This window comes from Rhamphochromis sp. 'chilingali', assembly GCF_963969265.1.
Source record: "Rhamphochromis sp. 'chilingali' genome assembly, chromosome: 19".
Taxonomy (NCBI): Eukaryota; Metazoa; Chordata; class Actinopteri; order Cichliformes; family Cichlidae; genus Rhamphochromis; species Rhamphochromis sp. 'chilingali'.
Window position 1 is genome coordinate 15,235,101 of NC_137946.1, and position 14,691 is coordinate 15,249,791.

Genomic DNA, 14,691 nt, shown 5'->3' on the forward strand with positions numbered 1-14,691 from the left:
GGGTGAACCCATCCTGGTCAAGTTAGAATCACCAATTGACCTAAACGCACGCATGTATTTGGTATGTGGGAGGAGGCCGGAGTACCTGAGAGTTCCTGGAGATAACCCACACAGACATGAGACCACAGAAAGGCCCGAGCCTGGATTCAAACAAACAACTGAAGAGCTTCAGACTTTTGGGTGTTGTCTCAAATAAGCTTTTGGGCATTTTTTTTTTTACCATAAAGCCAAAAATCCATACTCTCTGTCCTTGTGGTAAGAGGCCAAAAAAACAGCTTTAACATTTTGCATCATCTGGTTATTTACAGCTTCAAGGCTTCAAGAAAAAATGAAGGTCGTCAGTGGTGCAAAGAAATGTTCAGAGGCGTGTTTTTGACACTAGAAGAGTCATCAGATGATGACATCCTTCCGTTATGACCTACAGGCAAAATAAAAATCCACCAGAGCTCCTCTTTGATGCATTTACATAAAATGTGTTCACTAAGTAATGACTCACTAAGTCGATCTGCCGGGCACGTTCTGCAGTCGTCGTCTAAACATATAAACTGTTGTCACATTTATGGAATTCATATGGGAACATAAGTAAATGCTGCCATGTTTCACTGTGATGGTTCATGGAGAAAGACCCAACTGTGCTGTGGAAATCGGATGGGCTGTAGAAGAGTGGTGCTCCATGTATGTGTATGTATATATATGTAGAGAGCGAGATTATGTAGAGAGCGAGAGAGAGATTTGTGATACCATGGGGATTTGAATAAATGCCTACACCATCCGCACCCAGAACAGCACCAACATATGAAGGGAAAAAAAGATATGGACTACAAAGTTTATGGCATCATTAAACTATTAAGTTCTTCAGATGGAGGCACTCCCACTGAGATAGAAATGCTTCGAAGGATGAAGGTGATGATAGGGAACAGATATTAGACACAGATGTGCAGCGATTCATTCTTTTTTCCCCCGCTACCACACACACACACAAAGACACATCCACCAGCTCTACTCACTGTAGGAGTCAAACATTCAGGCTTTTCCTTTGATTCATCATCCACCTGTATTTTTAACATGAAAAATTGACTGAAATGGTACGTTGTGGATCACGAAAGGTTTTCGCTTAGACAGCAGTTGTCCTTGTTCTCTCCTGGATCACCTGGAGCTTTCTTTAGGTGCCTTTCCAGCTTTGACAAAAGTCCTGCTGGGATAATCACATTTACTCAGGGCCTTCTTGATATGCTTTTCTGCTCCCCTGGCCACCATATCTGTGGGAATGATATCCACGCTGTGTTGTAACGTTCTGATGACACCCAGTTTCTTCTCCAGAGTGTGATGAGAGTCAAAGCTTAAATACTGATCCATATGTATAGGTTTATGGTACAAAGCAGTTTTTAAATGTCTCCCATTACTGATGGAAATCTCAGTCTAAGAAGGCTAACCTTTCACTTTTCATATCCTCACTGGCAAAGTTGTGTTGGTCCACAGAGTTAATGTGATCAGTGAACTGTGGCACATCCTGAGATTTGATTTTCACCTAGATGTCATCCACATACCTGAACCAATGTGGTCATTGAGGCTCCAGGTTCAGGTGTCGTTTGCAATCAGACCAATGCCCAAGAAAGGTACATCACTTGCACTTCGATTTGGGCAGATCACCGTGTGTGAATACAATCTTACATCAAGTCTTCCAACAACAACAACAACAACAACACAAAACAAAACAAAGGAGCTTATGGCACAAGGTTGTCTTCACCCAGTTTATTCAAATTACAAATAGCATCCAGCACCACCTTTGTGCGTTCCAGCTGTGAAATACAGAATGTTTGAGACTAGAAAACAAAACAAAACATCCCCGCTGAAGAGAGAATTGGCAAAACTGTTGGATATTTCCTGTAAGGGCAGCCTTTTTCATTCTGAGCTATAATGTTATTAAGTTCTATGGTGAGGTCTCCAAGAGCTTGATTTGTTTTTATCCAAACGTCTCACCACCATATACAAATATACACATACAACTCTTTTCATCCACAGTCAATATACATAACCCTAGCTTCACCCTCCCTACAGAAAACATCTTGTATTTTGAGTGTCTGGGATCATAACAGGGACAGGTGTGTAGATCTGTGTGAGCCTCAACATTTAGATCCCCAACAAGCATACAAACATCTTAAATCTTTTATCCACAAATAGCATTTCCTATTTTCTAACATTCACAGATTCCCGTATGTAAGTTGGCAGAAATAGGGGTATACGGGATAGATTTGCTCTCTGGTTTGACATGTAACACTTCCCTTTTTAGTGACGCACAGTCAGTTGCTCTTCTAGGGTAAGTTGCTCCTAATTCTGGTCTCGTGTAAGATGAGGGCCACAATAAATAGAGTATATGTGAGAAAGCGCAAGAGGGGAGACAGATCGGTAGGAAAGAAAGCGAGACAGACAAGTAAGCGGAGTGAGTCCTGCCTCTTCCCCTTCTGGGTAACAGGGAGTGACCTGGTGCCAGGGCCAGCCAATCACGGGAGGATCCAGACCAGTTTAGACCAATCGGATCGCTTCAGTGAGAAGCCTCTGCCTGTTGCTGCAGTTTGATGGCAGTACAGTCTCGTCACAACAGCATGGTGACGGGTTTCTCCAGGAACTTGCGGAATTCTGCGAGCCACTGTGCACCGACCGCGCCGTCCACCACCCGGTGGTCACAGCTCAGCGTCACCGACATCATGTTGGCTACGTCAAACCTGCAAGGACCCGCTGCATTAGACGGCAGTTTAAAATGATACCATGCCATTCTGTTACATTACTACATAAATGCACAGACCCTTTTTCGTTGTCAGCAGGCATGAGGCGTTTCTCTGAGCCACCGACAGCGAGGATGCAAGCCTGAGGAGGGTTGATTATCGCCGAGAAGTTCTTGATGCCAAACATGCCTAAGTTAGAGATCGTGAATGTACCGCCCTGGTTGGGAATATAAAGAGGACAATTTAGGTTTGCGAAGAAAGGGAAAAAAAAAAAAAAAATTATCACTCAGTCAGAATATTAAAAAGCCTTACCTGGAACTCGTGAGGCTGCAGTTTGCCGTCTCTTGCTTTGCCAGCGAGAGCCGTCACATCTGAGCTGATGGAGGTCAGTCCTTTGATGTGGGCGTTAAACACTATGGGCGTGATGAGGCCACTGGCTGTGCTCACGGCCACACTCACATCCACCACGTGATTCCTGGAAAACATAAATAAAGTCATTACAGATGCCGGCGCAGTTCTCTCTTCAAGGCGACCCTTTCGAAACTGAAAGACTTATTCCGAGCGCTCTCTGCTGGCAAAACTGAAACTGCCAACCTGAGAAATATCACATCATTAAGATAACAGTCATTGGTGAACTTTATATTTACAGACAGGCACTCTTATTAGAATAAAAGTATAACAATATGTTTTATACTACCATAAATAACTATAAATGGAGAGGTAAATAGTGCTAATAGCAGCATTAACAATGATACAAGTAGGCAGTGGAACACACCGATATAATGGGAAGTCTAATAAAGGCATTGCAACTATTGCACTTTGCACTTGAGGGAGATATTGCATTATTATTCTAAGTCAACAAGCTGCTTTCAGGCACTCTGTTATTCACAAAAGGTGGCCACAGCGAGTAGCTCCGCGTGTTTTGATTTGGCACATTTTTATAACAGATGCCATTACTGACACAAACCCAAAGAGATCTGCGTCTCCTACCAGGATGTTTTGCTTGTTGGGCGAATGTGTAAACGAGTGCACTATAGGGCCACTATTATTCTAAATCAATACTGCACACTTCATCTTAACAACTAAAATAAAGAAAGTCTCACGCAGTGTAAGAAACGGTGCAAGTGACTTCATGTACACTTAAACAGCACAGAAAATGGAAATAATTTCAGCTACGAGCAACGTTAATTTCATTTTGCTACTCTCCCCTCTGTTGCAAATAAACTGACACCTCACCAGTGCTAACGAGACTTTGTCTTTGATTATTAAAATCATGCTGCCCAACTTTGAAATGTTTCAATCAAGCGCAATAATTAAAACAAAATAACAAAGTTAATTTATCTTGAAATTAAAAATCTAAATTTTAAACTTCCCTATCAAGTTAACTTCATTTCTCTGCATCTATCTTGTGGTTGTACACGTCTCGGCTGCTGTGAGAGAACCACCAGTCTGCACTAGTTGCTTTTGGCCGTGATGGTTTCTGCCTTCAGTAACAAGGTTTTATCATTTAAATGACTTACTGGCGTAATGTTCCCCAACGGCATGTAAACACACTCTGTGATGCATGCACTCATTTAAAGATAAGATCCAAAGAGACAATGGCTGGGAATACAAAGCAAGATGGATATTTCCACAGTCAGGAGAACGTGTTTTCTGTTTGCTGCTTATAGGAACTAAACTCCATGTGGCTCTTAATGAGTTTTTACTCACTGACGAATGACTGTGTCCAACCAGGACGAGTTGCATTCAGGAACCTTCAGGCAGGCCAGAGCACTAGCTTTGATGATGAAATCATTCACACTAAGTTTGATATTCTGGGCTTTCACCTCCTGCAGAGAGAAGAGGGTGAAATCGTTTATGAGATGCTGGAAATGAGGTTTTAGTGCAGTGATAAAAACAAAGCTACAGTTACATCTCTATTAGAAAGCACAAACTCACAGCGTTGAGTTCTTTTCTAAGCTCAAGCACTTGGTCCATGTTGACATCTACAGACAAATAATAGTGGGGGATGGTTTGTTTGGACTGCATCAACCTCTGAGCAATGACCTGCAGGAGAGACAAATATATGCACTTTAGCTTTGATCCATTATTCATCACCAAGAGGAATGAGGGGTGCTGGCTGGGTCTGTTTTGATAAATGGAGTGCCCGCCTGTGAGGCAAAATGTGTTAGCACAGGTCAGAGATAACAGAGCTACACTGAGATCTCCTCGGGACATTTGCCTCCAAGCTCTCAATACACCAGCACAGCACCCCGCACAGAAGGAGCCGCTAATGCACCGACTGCTAGCAGCGGAAGTCATCACAGAATGTAATGGCCCATCAAGAGGCAGGTGTGTGGTGGTGCTCACCTTGCGGATGTTGCTGATAGGGATGTCTGTGAAGGTGCCAGTTGGTGCAGCAGGGGCTGGTGCAGCAGGGGCTGGTGCAAATGCAGGAGCAGCTGGAGCAGCCTGCAGACGTAGAGATTTAATTTGCATTACAGACAACAGAAACAGAGGTACAGGAAATTAATTAATAATTGTGATTATTTGCCAAAACAGATAAATCACTGTCCTGCAACAGCTAAATGTATCATTTAAAAGAAAAATGGGCATGACTGACAGGGACTTATTGATCAGACTGTCAGTATTACATCGGTATTAAGAAAAGGACCATTAAACAATAAGAATGGGTACACATGATTTAACTCGGCTGATGGGCACTAATGTGACTCAACAGTATGGGTTTCCCTTACAGGTGCAGCTTTTGGTGGAACAAAGTTCTCAATATCCTTCCTGGTGATGCGTCCATCAGGGCCAGACCCTGAACAAAAGAGTATTTAAAATTAAAATGTAAAAGCTTCAGCAAACGCTCTTCGTCCATCACATAGGTCCAGCTATGTACCGCTGACTTGAGCCAGGTTAATTCCTTTCTCGGCAGCGAGTTTCTTGGCAAGCGGGCTGATGAACACACGACCCTTCCTGGGTGCAGCAGGGGCAGCAGCTGCTGCTGGTGGAGCAGGACTGGGTGATGCAGCAGCTGGAGCTGCGACCTACGACATAAACAAAGTGTTCTTAAGGCATCTTAAAACTGTACAAAAGCCAAATGACTTCTTATTTGAAAGTGCAGGTTTTCTGTGAGTCTCACCGGTGCTGGAGGTGGTGTGGAAACCTCAACCACCCCAGTTTCAACGTAATCCTTGAAAGCGGCAATGTCGCTTTCCTTCTCTACAATGATGCAGAGCGGCGCGCCCAGAGGAACATCACGGGTTCCCTCCGCCACCAGAATTTTTGCCAAATACCCTTCCTCTTGCACTTCAAAGCCTGTATGCAAACACACAGGACCAGGCTATATTAAAAGTAAGATCATAAATATTTTTTCCTCTGTAGTGCTGAAAGTGAACACGCTTTAGGATTGATGTGTTCAAATCCATTTGGATTTACCAATGGTCGCCTTGTCAGTTTCGATCTCAGCTAAGAGATCTCCTTCGCTCAGCTTCTCTCCGACCTTCTTCTCCCAGCGCTGCACTGTTCCCATCGTCATGGTTGGAGAAAGAGCAGGAAGTGCGATCTGTAACACAAATTCCCACAAATGTGAACAATAGACCTGAAAAAGACTGACAACCTCTTAAGCATCTAGTCAAGTTACAACAAACACTGTTAAAGGTCTAGAGAAAATTTCTTCATGATCACCCCTGAAGACACTGAATGATGTTACAGGGACATTCACAGCTGAAGTAAGGGCAGGGACAATTTTGTGGCACAGCCTCCAGCAAATTAAAGCCTTTAACCTCTCTCTGATTAAATGATGACGTGGTGTGACATTATTTTTGTTAGTTTTTTAAGGAGAAAGAAAATAGTCCTTCAAATAGAGAAAGTTAAAAAATATAACAGATAGGGCAGTCTAAAAATGGCAAGTTAGCCTTCTTAGACTGTGAGATTTCCATCAGTAATGGTGGACATTGAAAAGCTGATACCACAAACCTACGCATACGGATCAGTATTTAAGGTTTGACCCTCATCATCCACTGGAGCATAAATTGGGTGTCATCAGGACACTACAACACAGAGCGAACACCATCCCCACTGACACAGCAGCCAGGGAAGCAGAAGAACAGCACATCAAGAAGACCCTGAGTAAATGTGGTTATCCCAGCTGGACATTTGTCAAAGCTGGGAGTATTGGAGCAGTTGAGACGCATTTTTTCTAAACACCGGGTCTGTGGCTTTTAAACCCCAGAACATGCTGCACCAAAAATTGGTCCACCCCAAGGATCGGGTCCCCCGACACAAACAGAGTAAGATAGTGTACGTTGTTAAGTGCCAGGAGGATTGCCAGGATTTATACATCGGAGAAACCAAACAACCTCTGGCGAAGCGGATGGCACAACACAGAAGAGCTACCTCGTCAGGCCAGGACTCTGCAGTCTATTTACACCTATAGGCCAGTGGACACTCTTTCAATGATGAGGATGTACACATCCTGGACAGGGAGGAATGCTGGTTTGAGTGCGGAGTCAAGGAGGCCATTTACGTGAAAAGGGAAAGACCCTCTCTGAATCGAGGAGGGTACATCTGTCACCATCTTACAATACTGTGATTGCAGCCATTCCCCAACTCTCTGTGAATGGTACTCATGGCCATTGATCAGTGGGTTTTGATCAAGGGTCATGAGAATTTGCATAATTAAGATTAAGGAACCGACCTCCCAGCCCATTGTTCCTTCAGTGGGCTGGTTTCAGTCATTATGTAAATGTACTGTTTATAAGATTGGGGAAACCTGCAGTCAGCTGAGACTGAAGAAGTCACTTTGATGAGTGACGAAACGTTTCTCCCACTAAACGCTATGTCCAGATGAACAGAATCAACTTTTGGCGATATAACAGATACATGGAAACTACACATCCACGGAAACTGTTTAATACCACACAAAGTAGCAAAATCTGACGCATGATCAGAAGAGTCCATAGTGGTACCCGCTTCACTGCCCTGATACACAGTGATCCTGGACAACCCTGATCAAACCAAGACTACGCGCACAAAACAGCATCGTAAACAGATGCTGTCTACATCACAAATCTACGGCTTTCTGACCGAACTCATTTATGGGAGAGCTCGCTTACCTTCAAGTGTGCGGGATAAGAGCTTCCAGGGGTTGCAGGTTGAGCTGCCGCTGCAGCAGCGGGTGGCGGAGGCGGAGCAGAGGCAGTAGGTGAAGGAGTGGCACCGGCTGCTTTGATCGAATCTAGTGTTACATCCTTAAAGGCTGAGACCAAGTCAGGGCTGCAGAGGAAAATATATCCACAAATGAGTAAAAACTGACACAACTGCATCGAGCCATACGGCACCCTGTCTTTTAACCTCCCATATTTGATTGTGGCACCTGGCAATTTTATTGATATAGCACATTTCATTACATTACATAACAAATGTAGACGTAAACCAAGCAGCATTAAAGTTTATTTTAAGGGTTTTCTGAAGATTCAAGTCTTTTTATCATGTTTGTTAAAGCTGTAGGATTAATGATGCACTTAAAGGACTGAAAAAATAAATAAAAGCAGCATTTTGCCACTATCAAAACAGAGTGCTCCCCATTTAATGTTTTTCAACTATTAATTCGTCCCATTACTATAAAAGAACAACCACCAGTGAACTAACAGGCCTCAGCTCTGAATCTGGACTGTCCAAACACACTAACTTGTCAACTGTGATGCAAATCACGGCTCCAACGTTGACATCTCTGGTTCCTTCAGGAACCAGGATCTTTGCCAGATAGCATTCCTCCATCATCTCAAATCCCACAGTGGCCTTGTCCGTCTCTACCTACAGAGAGAGGCAACATTAGAAATGTACACCACGATCCTGTTTTGCGGCAGCGTGGGCACACGCGGCTCCTAACCTCAGCTATGAGGTCACCCTCGCCGATTTTCTCCCCCTCCTTCTTCTCCCAGCGAGCGATCGTTCCTGTCTGCATGGTGGGCGACAGTGCAGGAAGCTCCACCTGAAGAACAAGCAAATGAATAAAATCAAAGTTTAACCTAAAACTTAAAATTAAAAAAAATGATCTGCATCATCCTTTTAGAGTATCCAAAAGGCCAGTCAAAAAAGTGCCATAAGTCAGGTGTTGTAACTGCTGTTGCTACATCATCATCATCACCTCATTCATTGCTCAATAAAATGACCTACATCCACTTTACCACATCTGATTTTTATTGAGTTTTTTTTATATAACAGCAAAGATGAATGACATGCTATTGGTGGAGTAACACAAAGGTGGAAGGACTACTGAGAAGCCTTCCACTTTAGAGTCAAAAATAGAGGGTTTCATTCAGGCTCACAGCCTCAAATCTGCACCTATGCTCAATTAACCTAACAAGCACACCTCTGGACTGTAAGGGGAAAGTGAAGCTGCCAGTTTCATGATTTAGGGGACAGCATGTAATTTCCACATGCAGCACTCCTGACTGACAAAGAGGTATAAACCAGCAGGTCACTTAAATTGGAGGACGAGCATGTCAGACTTCCCACGTTATAATTGTTTCATGTTTTCAGGAGTTCCTGAAGTTGTTCCACAACCAATTAACCATCAGCTCCCTCAAAGTCCTCTGTCTAATGCAGTAAAGGAGAACACAAATCACCTGCTCTAACTGACTTCAATACACTTGGGGAAAGTGACAAAGTATGAATCTAGTCTTTTTAAAACTTTACAATGAATGCGCTGTGTTAAAATGTCTCAGACAGAGGCAAATATCGATAGTACTGAAACAAACACTGATATTGGGATCAGATTGTGATACAACCTATACTTTACTTCTAATGTCTAAGATCTAAGTTCTGTGTTAGATAAATTATTTTTGGAGAAAGTAAAATATACCTCAAACATTTGCTCAGAAAAGTGTCTGAACCTTTTCGCGGTACCTGTCACATCCTTGTTTTTTGTAAGCTATAGCACATTTAAATAACAGTGCTTTAGAGAAAGGTACATTTATGTTCCAAGTCTAAAAAAACTGTTTCAAAATAGATGACAAGCTGAAAGCTGTACTTTGTTGTGGAAACAAAATACAGCCATTATGGAAGGCAAAGCTCAGTCAGTTAGTGGTCATTAAAAGTTGTTCACAAGTTGCAAATTTATGATGAATCACCTCATAAACAATAACATACTGCTGTTCCCTACTTAAGCTGTCTTTATAGGTTACAAGTATCGGGATTGGCAATCCGAAACCCTGTATTTACTTGGTATCGGGATCGATACCAAATTTTGCAGTATCGCTCAGCACCATCAGGCATGTGTTACGTTTTTATAGCCCAAGTATTTCCTATGGCCTCCGTGTTTGGGGCACACAAGTCAGGTTTGACGGATTGGTGTCATTCAGGAGAACCGCAGCACAAACAGTCACAACAGTGTCTCCAGTGAACAGTGGAGAAACTAATCGTTCAACAGTTCCTGCTAACCTCATACAGGGAAGAGCCGGATTTCCAGCTAATAAACAGAACCACGAACAGATCTCTGTAACAGGCAGGGAGGTCAAACCAGCTAACGCGGTGAACATGGGTGCTATAGCAACCTGACACCGGCTCCGGTAGCGTTACCTTCTGGTGTGGCGGCAGGCTGTAGAAGCGCTTGCACTGACATCCACTTGCTAGCTGGGGAGACCGCAGAAGAGTCGCTCTGTAGCTGAAGCCGGAGTCCAGAGAGGCGGCTCGGGACCCCGCTCCATAATGAAGCCGTCTCAGACAGCTGGTTCCGGGAGCAGAGCGGGAGCTGAGCGCAGCAGGCCCGGCCGGGAGGGCACGGGGACACCGGAGCCCGGAGGACGGCCTGAGCCGCAGGATCAGACGAAGCATTTCGCAGCGGTTGGGATACTATACAGAGCTGGTGAATAATATGTATGACTTACACCAGCATGAGAACTACACCTACACCGAGGGGTCTCTTCTCCCTGACAGCCAACCCCTATTTAACTCCTCACTTTCTAATGACCTCCTCCAGCCCCAAACACAACCATTTACGGCTTTCTTGCTTGTGCTGTCGTAGCTTTGTCGTTGGTGTCGTAAATCGCAGCGGCTCAAAATTCAGTCGCTGAATACCCCCAAAACAAAAACAAAACAACAAAAAAACACCACCACTGTCAATATAAGTGCAATGCTAAAGAAACAAAGTAACGCAAAGAAAAAATTATAATAAGAACTGTTCAAACTGTTTTTAGCGATAAATGTAATTGTGCTGTAATCACATCAATGACCACATGATGGCAGTAGATTCTTTTACTGGGAAGTTTGCCTGGGTTCAGCCAGCCTGTGAATCTTGATTTGAATGTATCACAGTGAGAAGTTTACATATACCCATCATAGCATAGGTAGGTGACTGTTGAAAGCCCACTTTTTATATATGTTGTTGTAACTGTTTCAAAGTTATTAGCATGAATCTGCAATGAGTTTTCTTCAAATAAAAGAGGACTTCGGTAGAACGAAATACAATCTCCATGTGTTTCATTGAGTGTCTAGCACGATCTACAATATTTGAAAGTATTGTTAAAAAATTCCATGAGTTTTTCTGAAATCTTGCTGTCATGCCTACACACATCAACCGAAGGAAGAGTTAAGCCTGTTTCAAGCTCCAGCCTCTCATCCTAGGCTGATGTGCGCCTTGCTTGATGGGACAAATCAGACATTCCTAAGCATCACATTAGATTCCTCTTTCACTGGGATGCCACAGTCTCATAAAACGCACAACCCTTTGTGTACGGCGATCACAAAATCTGGTGTGCAGTGAGCTCATAGATGAAACTAAGGTAACTCACAAATATGAACTATGTGAGCAGAAACGTGTCTGCTGAAATAATAGGAGGCTTAAAACTACACATTCTCTCTTTAACAAGGGAGCTAGAGGTTGGCGAATGGAGGGAGGCCAATCTTCAGACCTTCAACACTGCAAAATATCAGTAAACAAAACTGAATCCATTTCACCGACATTACAATTTCTGTTCAACTGCCAGGACAACTAAACTTGAAATCAGTTACTGTTGTCTTGGGGGTTTCTGTTTCTTTTCCCTCCCCCACAGATGAAGCAGAGAAGAGGAAAAACCAGTTCAGAAGTCACCCCCCTGCCCCTGGTACACCACCAACCTCTATTGATTGAAAGGTATATTTTTATTTTTAAGAAATAAAAAAGTTAAGTTTACTCAGAATATACAGTTTAGTTCAGTTGCTAATGGAGTGATGCTTAGTTAACAAGCGGAGTTAAATAAATGTGTGGTGAATGATTGTTTAAACTAAGTATCATCAGTTAATGTAACTCTGTTATTAGTATATTCAAATGATGATGCATTACCACCACCAACTGGTAGAATATGGAGATAAAGCTCATCAGCTATTATTTGACATAAAAACCCACAAAGTGTTAATTATAAACAGAAAAAATCACAGCTTAACCTTGAATGGTTTTAAGCTTTGTCCTTCATTACTTCCCATCTCTGCTGATATCACATATCCACAAAATAATTAAAGCATCTGATTGGTGCTGTTATAATAACCTTTCCCTGAACATTAAAAAAAAAGAAGAGAGAAATCATTGATTTCAAGCGACAGCGAGGGGCGCTCAGGCCACTGGAATCAGGGGTTGACGTAGAGAGGGTGCTTGCTTTATATTTCTGGGAGGTCCTTAAATGGACAACGAACGGTGCTCCTATTATTAAAAAGGCACAACAGAGACTTTATTTCCTCAGAATACTAAAGAAGGCCCACCTGTCTGCAAATCTATTAGTCTTTCTACCTCTGCTCAATATAAAGCCTCCTGACGTACTGTATAACAGTCTGGTTTGGGAACTGCTCAGCAGCAGACAGAGAAACTCTCCACAAGGTGATAAAAACTGTTCAGGGCATCATCGGCCAGCACCTGCCGCCTCTGGAGGACATCCACTGGTCTGTTCACTCTGCTCCTCCCTGGGAAACGGTACAGGTTACTGAATTCACCCACTGCCAGATTAAAGAACAGCTTCTACCCAGCGGCTATCACTGAACCCTCCTCCCACTTGTGACATTACAGTAAGTTTCTACTCACTATAGACTCGGTACCCCACACACTTTTTTGCAATAAGATATATTACATTTTCATAAGTGGCTTCACACTGCTTACTGTCGTTTTTTATATTTCTTTGTATTTATTCTGTGTATCTTGATAATTGATCATTTTATTGTACTCCATTTTAAATGTACATCCAAACCTCCAGGAAATCTCAGTGTTTATCCCACAGACGATAAACGTTCTGTCGTGTCAGTTTTCATGAAGCACCAGGAGTACAAACACTTCCTTTGCCACACTTGACATACTGTATGTATCGTAATCAAGCCTCAAGTTGGACCCAGAAAGCAGACCCAGACAACAAAGAATATTAAAGCCTTTATTTTCATCACACAAGAAAGGACTAAAGAGGATAGAGGTAACAATTAGCAGTGACAAAATACAGTGGTTTGGTAAACATGGCGTGGTGACGTAGCTATGAGCAACCAGAGAAACGGGACAGTGACAGTGAAGGTAACTGGAGCATGGCTGGTATGTAATGGTCACACTTGGGAGAGAGGAGAATGGAGTTAGAACGGGAGCCAAGGGTGAGTTTAAGAGAAGGTGAGTATGACAGTTTTTCCTAGCTTACTTGCAGGAGGAGTGATAGAGGTGGCGTGAGTCCAGGAGGATTCGTGAGTGTGAGATGGCTGACCTGAGTTCAGTTGGGTCTGAGGTGATGAGTGGGCAGGAAGGCATGCAGGTGAGGCGCCAAGGAATTCCCAGAGAGCAGGTATGAAAACAGAATCCCAGAGGTGAGTCTCAATCATGCGCCATGAAGTATCCGGGAGCAACTAGAGCAAGAGATAACAGCATAAGCAGAGCACTTAAGAGAACAAACATGAAACAACCAGTTACCAACATAGAGGAACCTGGTGGAAATTATGCCTTATGGTTGGTAGAATATGGCTGATATGAAGATGCACCTGGTCATTCTTTTGTGCTGTATCGGCTGTTTCTATAGCACAGACTGACTGAAGTGGTAGAAGTGAGATTTAGAGTCTATTCTTGGCAGTGCACCTGGGTTAAGAAGTGAAGAACTGCCAAGTTGGATGGGGCAGTCCTATTATAAGTGAAATAATCATCATTTCATATCTAACATGTCACAGACCTGTCAAATAACTATAAAGACAATGGATGATAGAGTCCAGCAGGAGTGTCCAGAAAGTGATGTGTCGACTATAATGAAGGACACAAAACGGTGTAAAATTACATACTGATCAAAGTAAGTCTCATCTACTAGCTAACTGTGTTTTATGAAAAAGATTTGGACTCAGTCAGGGAAATAAAAGATGGGAATTTAATAAATTTAAATGCAAAGTATACAAAGCTACAAAACAAAAGAAGGAGGAGTTGGTGACTCCTCACAAATAAATAAGAGCCCTGATATGCCCGAGAGTTTTTGTCTTTGTTGACTTTTGACCTACATGTGTTTAAGGCTTTTCACCCCGGGGTTGTTTTGCTTTTCTTTGTGTTAAGATGTTGTTTTTCTGTTTATATGAATCTGTTCAATTAACTCTGTTTCAAGAATTCTGCTCTTTTCAAGAATTAGCAAATCTTTCAATCCATCCAATTCTGTGTGATAGTAGTCAACACAATGAGGGTAACTCTGCACAAAGCACATTAAATGGACACTGATTTTAAGTTTTTAACCTCTAAGCTCTGGTTTTATGCTTTTTATTTTAGTCCTCGTTTCACAGTGTTTAGGGTTGAGTCCAGACTTGCAATTATAATTTATGATTAAACTATTAAATGAACTGAAAATGCATTTGAGACCATCATTCTCTGCTTTACTTCACTAATTAAAATCACCTTCGGCTCCGACAAACAGGAAGACAACTTGCAACGCCTTGACATTTATTCACCGAAAAAATGAAGAAAATAATCAGAACTTGACCAATCATGAAAGAGATTAACCTAATATGTTCT

General features: G+C 42.6%; 1 protein-coding gene and 1 long non-coding RNA gene across 2 annotated transcripts; one reads left to right on the forward strand and one right to left on the reverse strand.

Moving 5' to 3' along the window:
• Positions 1 to 1,737: 1,737 nt before the first annotated feature.
• Positions 1,738 to 10,694, reverse strand: dlat (dihydrolipoamide S-acetyltransferase (E2 component of pyruvate dehydrogenase complex)). The gene is made up of 14 exons (XM_080867331.1): positions 10,293 to 10,694; positions 8,602 to 8,703; positions 8,401 to 8,525; positions 7,826 to 7,985; positions 6,147 to 6,273; positions 5,851 to 6,026; positions 5,608 to 5,755; positions 5,459 to 5,526; positions 5,073 to 5,174; positions 4,662 to 4,769; positions 4,434 to 4,552; positions 3,036 to 3,198; positions 2,804 to 2,940; positions 1,738 to 2,723 (listed from the first exon to the last, which is right to left on the reverse strand). The coding sequence occupies exons 1-14, from the start codon at positions 10,545 to 10,547 to the stop codon at positions 2,594 to 2,596; spliced, it is 1,920 nt and encodes a 639-aa protein (XP_080723457.1). The 5' UTR covers positions 10,548 to 10,694; the 3' UTR covers positions 1,738 to 2,593.
• A 171-nt stretch (positions 10,695 to 10,865) lies between these two features.
• LOC308387353 lies at positions 10,866 to 14,671 on the forward strand. Its single transcript, XR_013969926.1, has 3 exons — positions 10,866 to 11,494; positions 11,582 to 11,644; positions 11,765 to 14,671. It is a non-coding gene; the product is annotated as an uncharacterized lncRNA (long non-coding RNA).
• Positions 14,672 to 14,691: the final 20 nt, after the last annotated feature.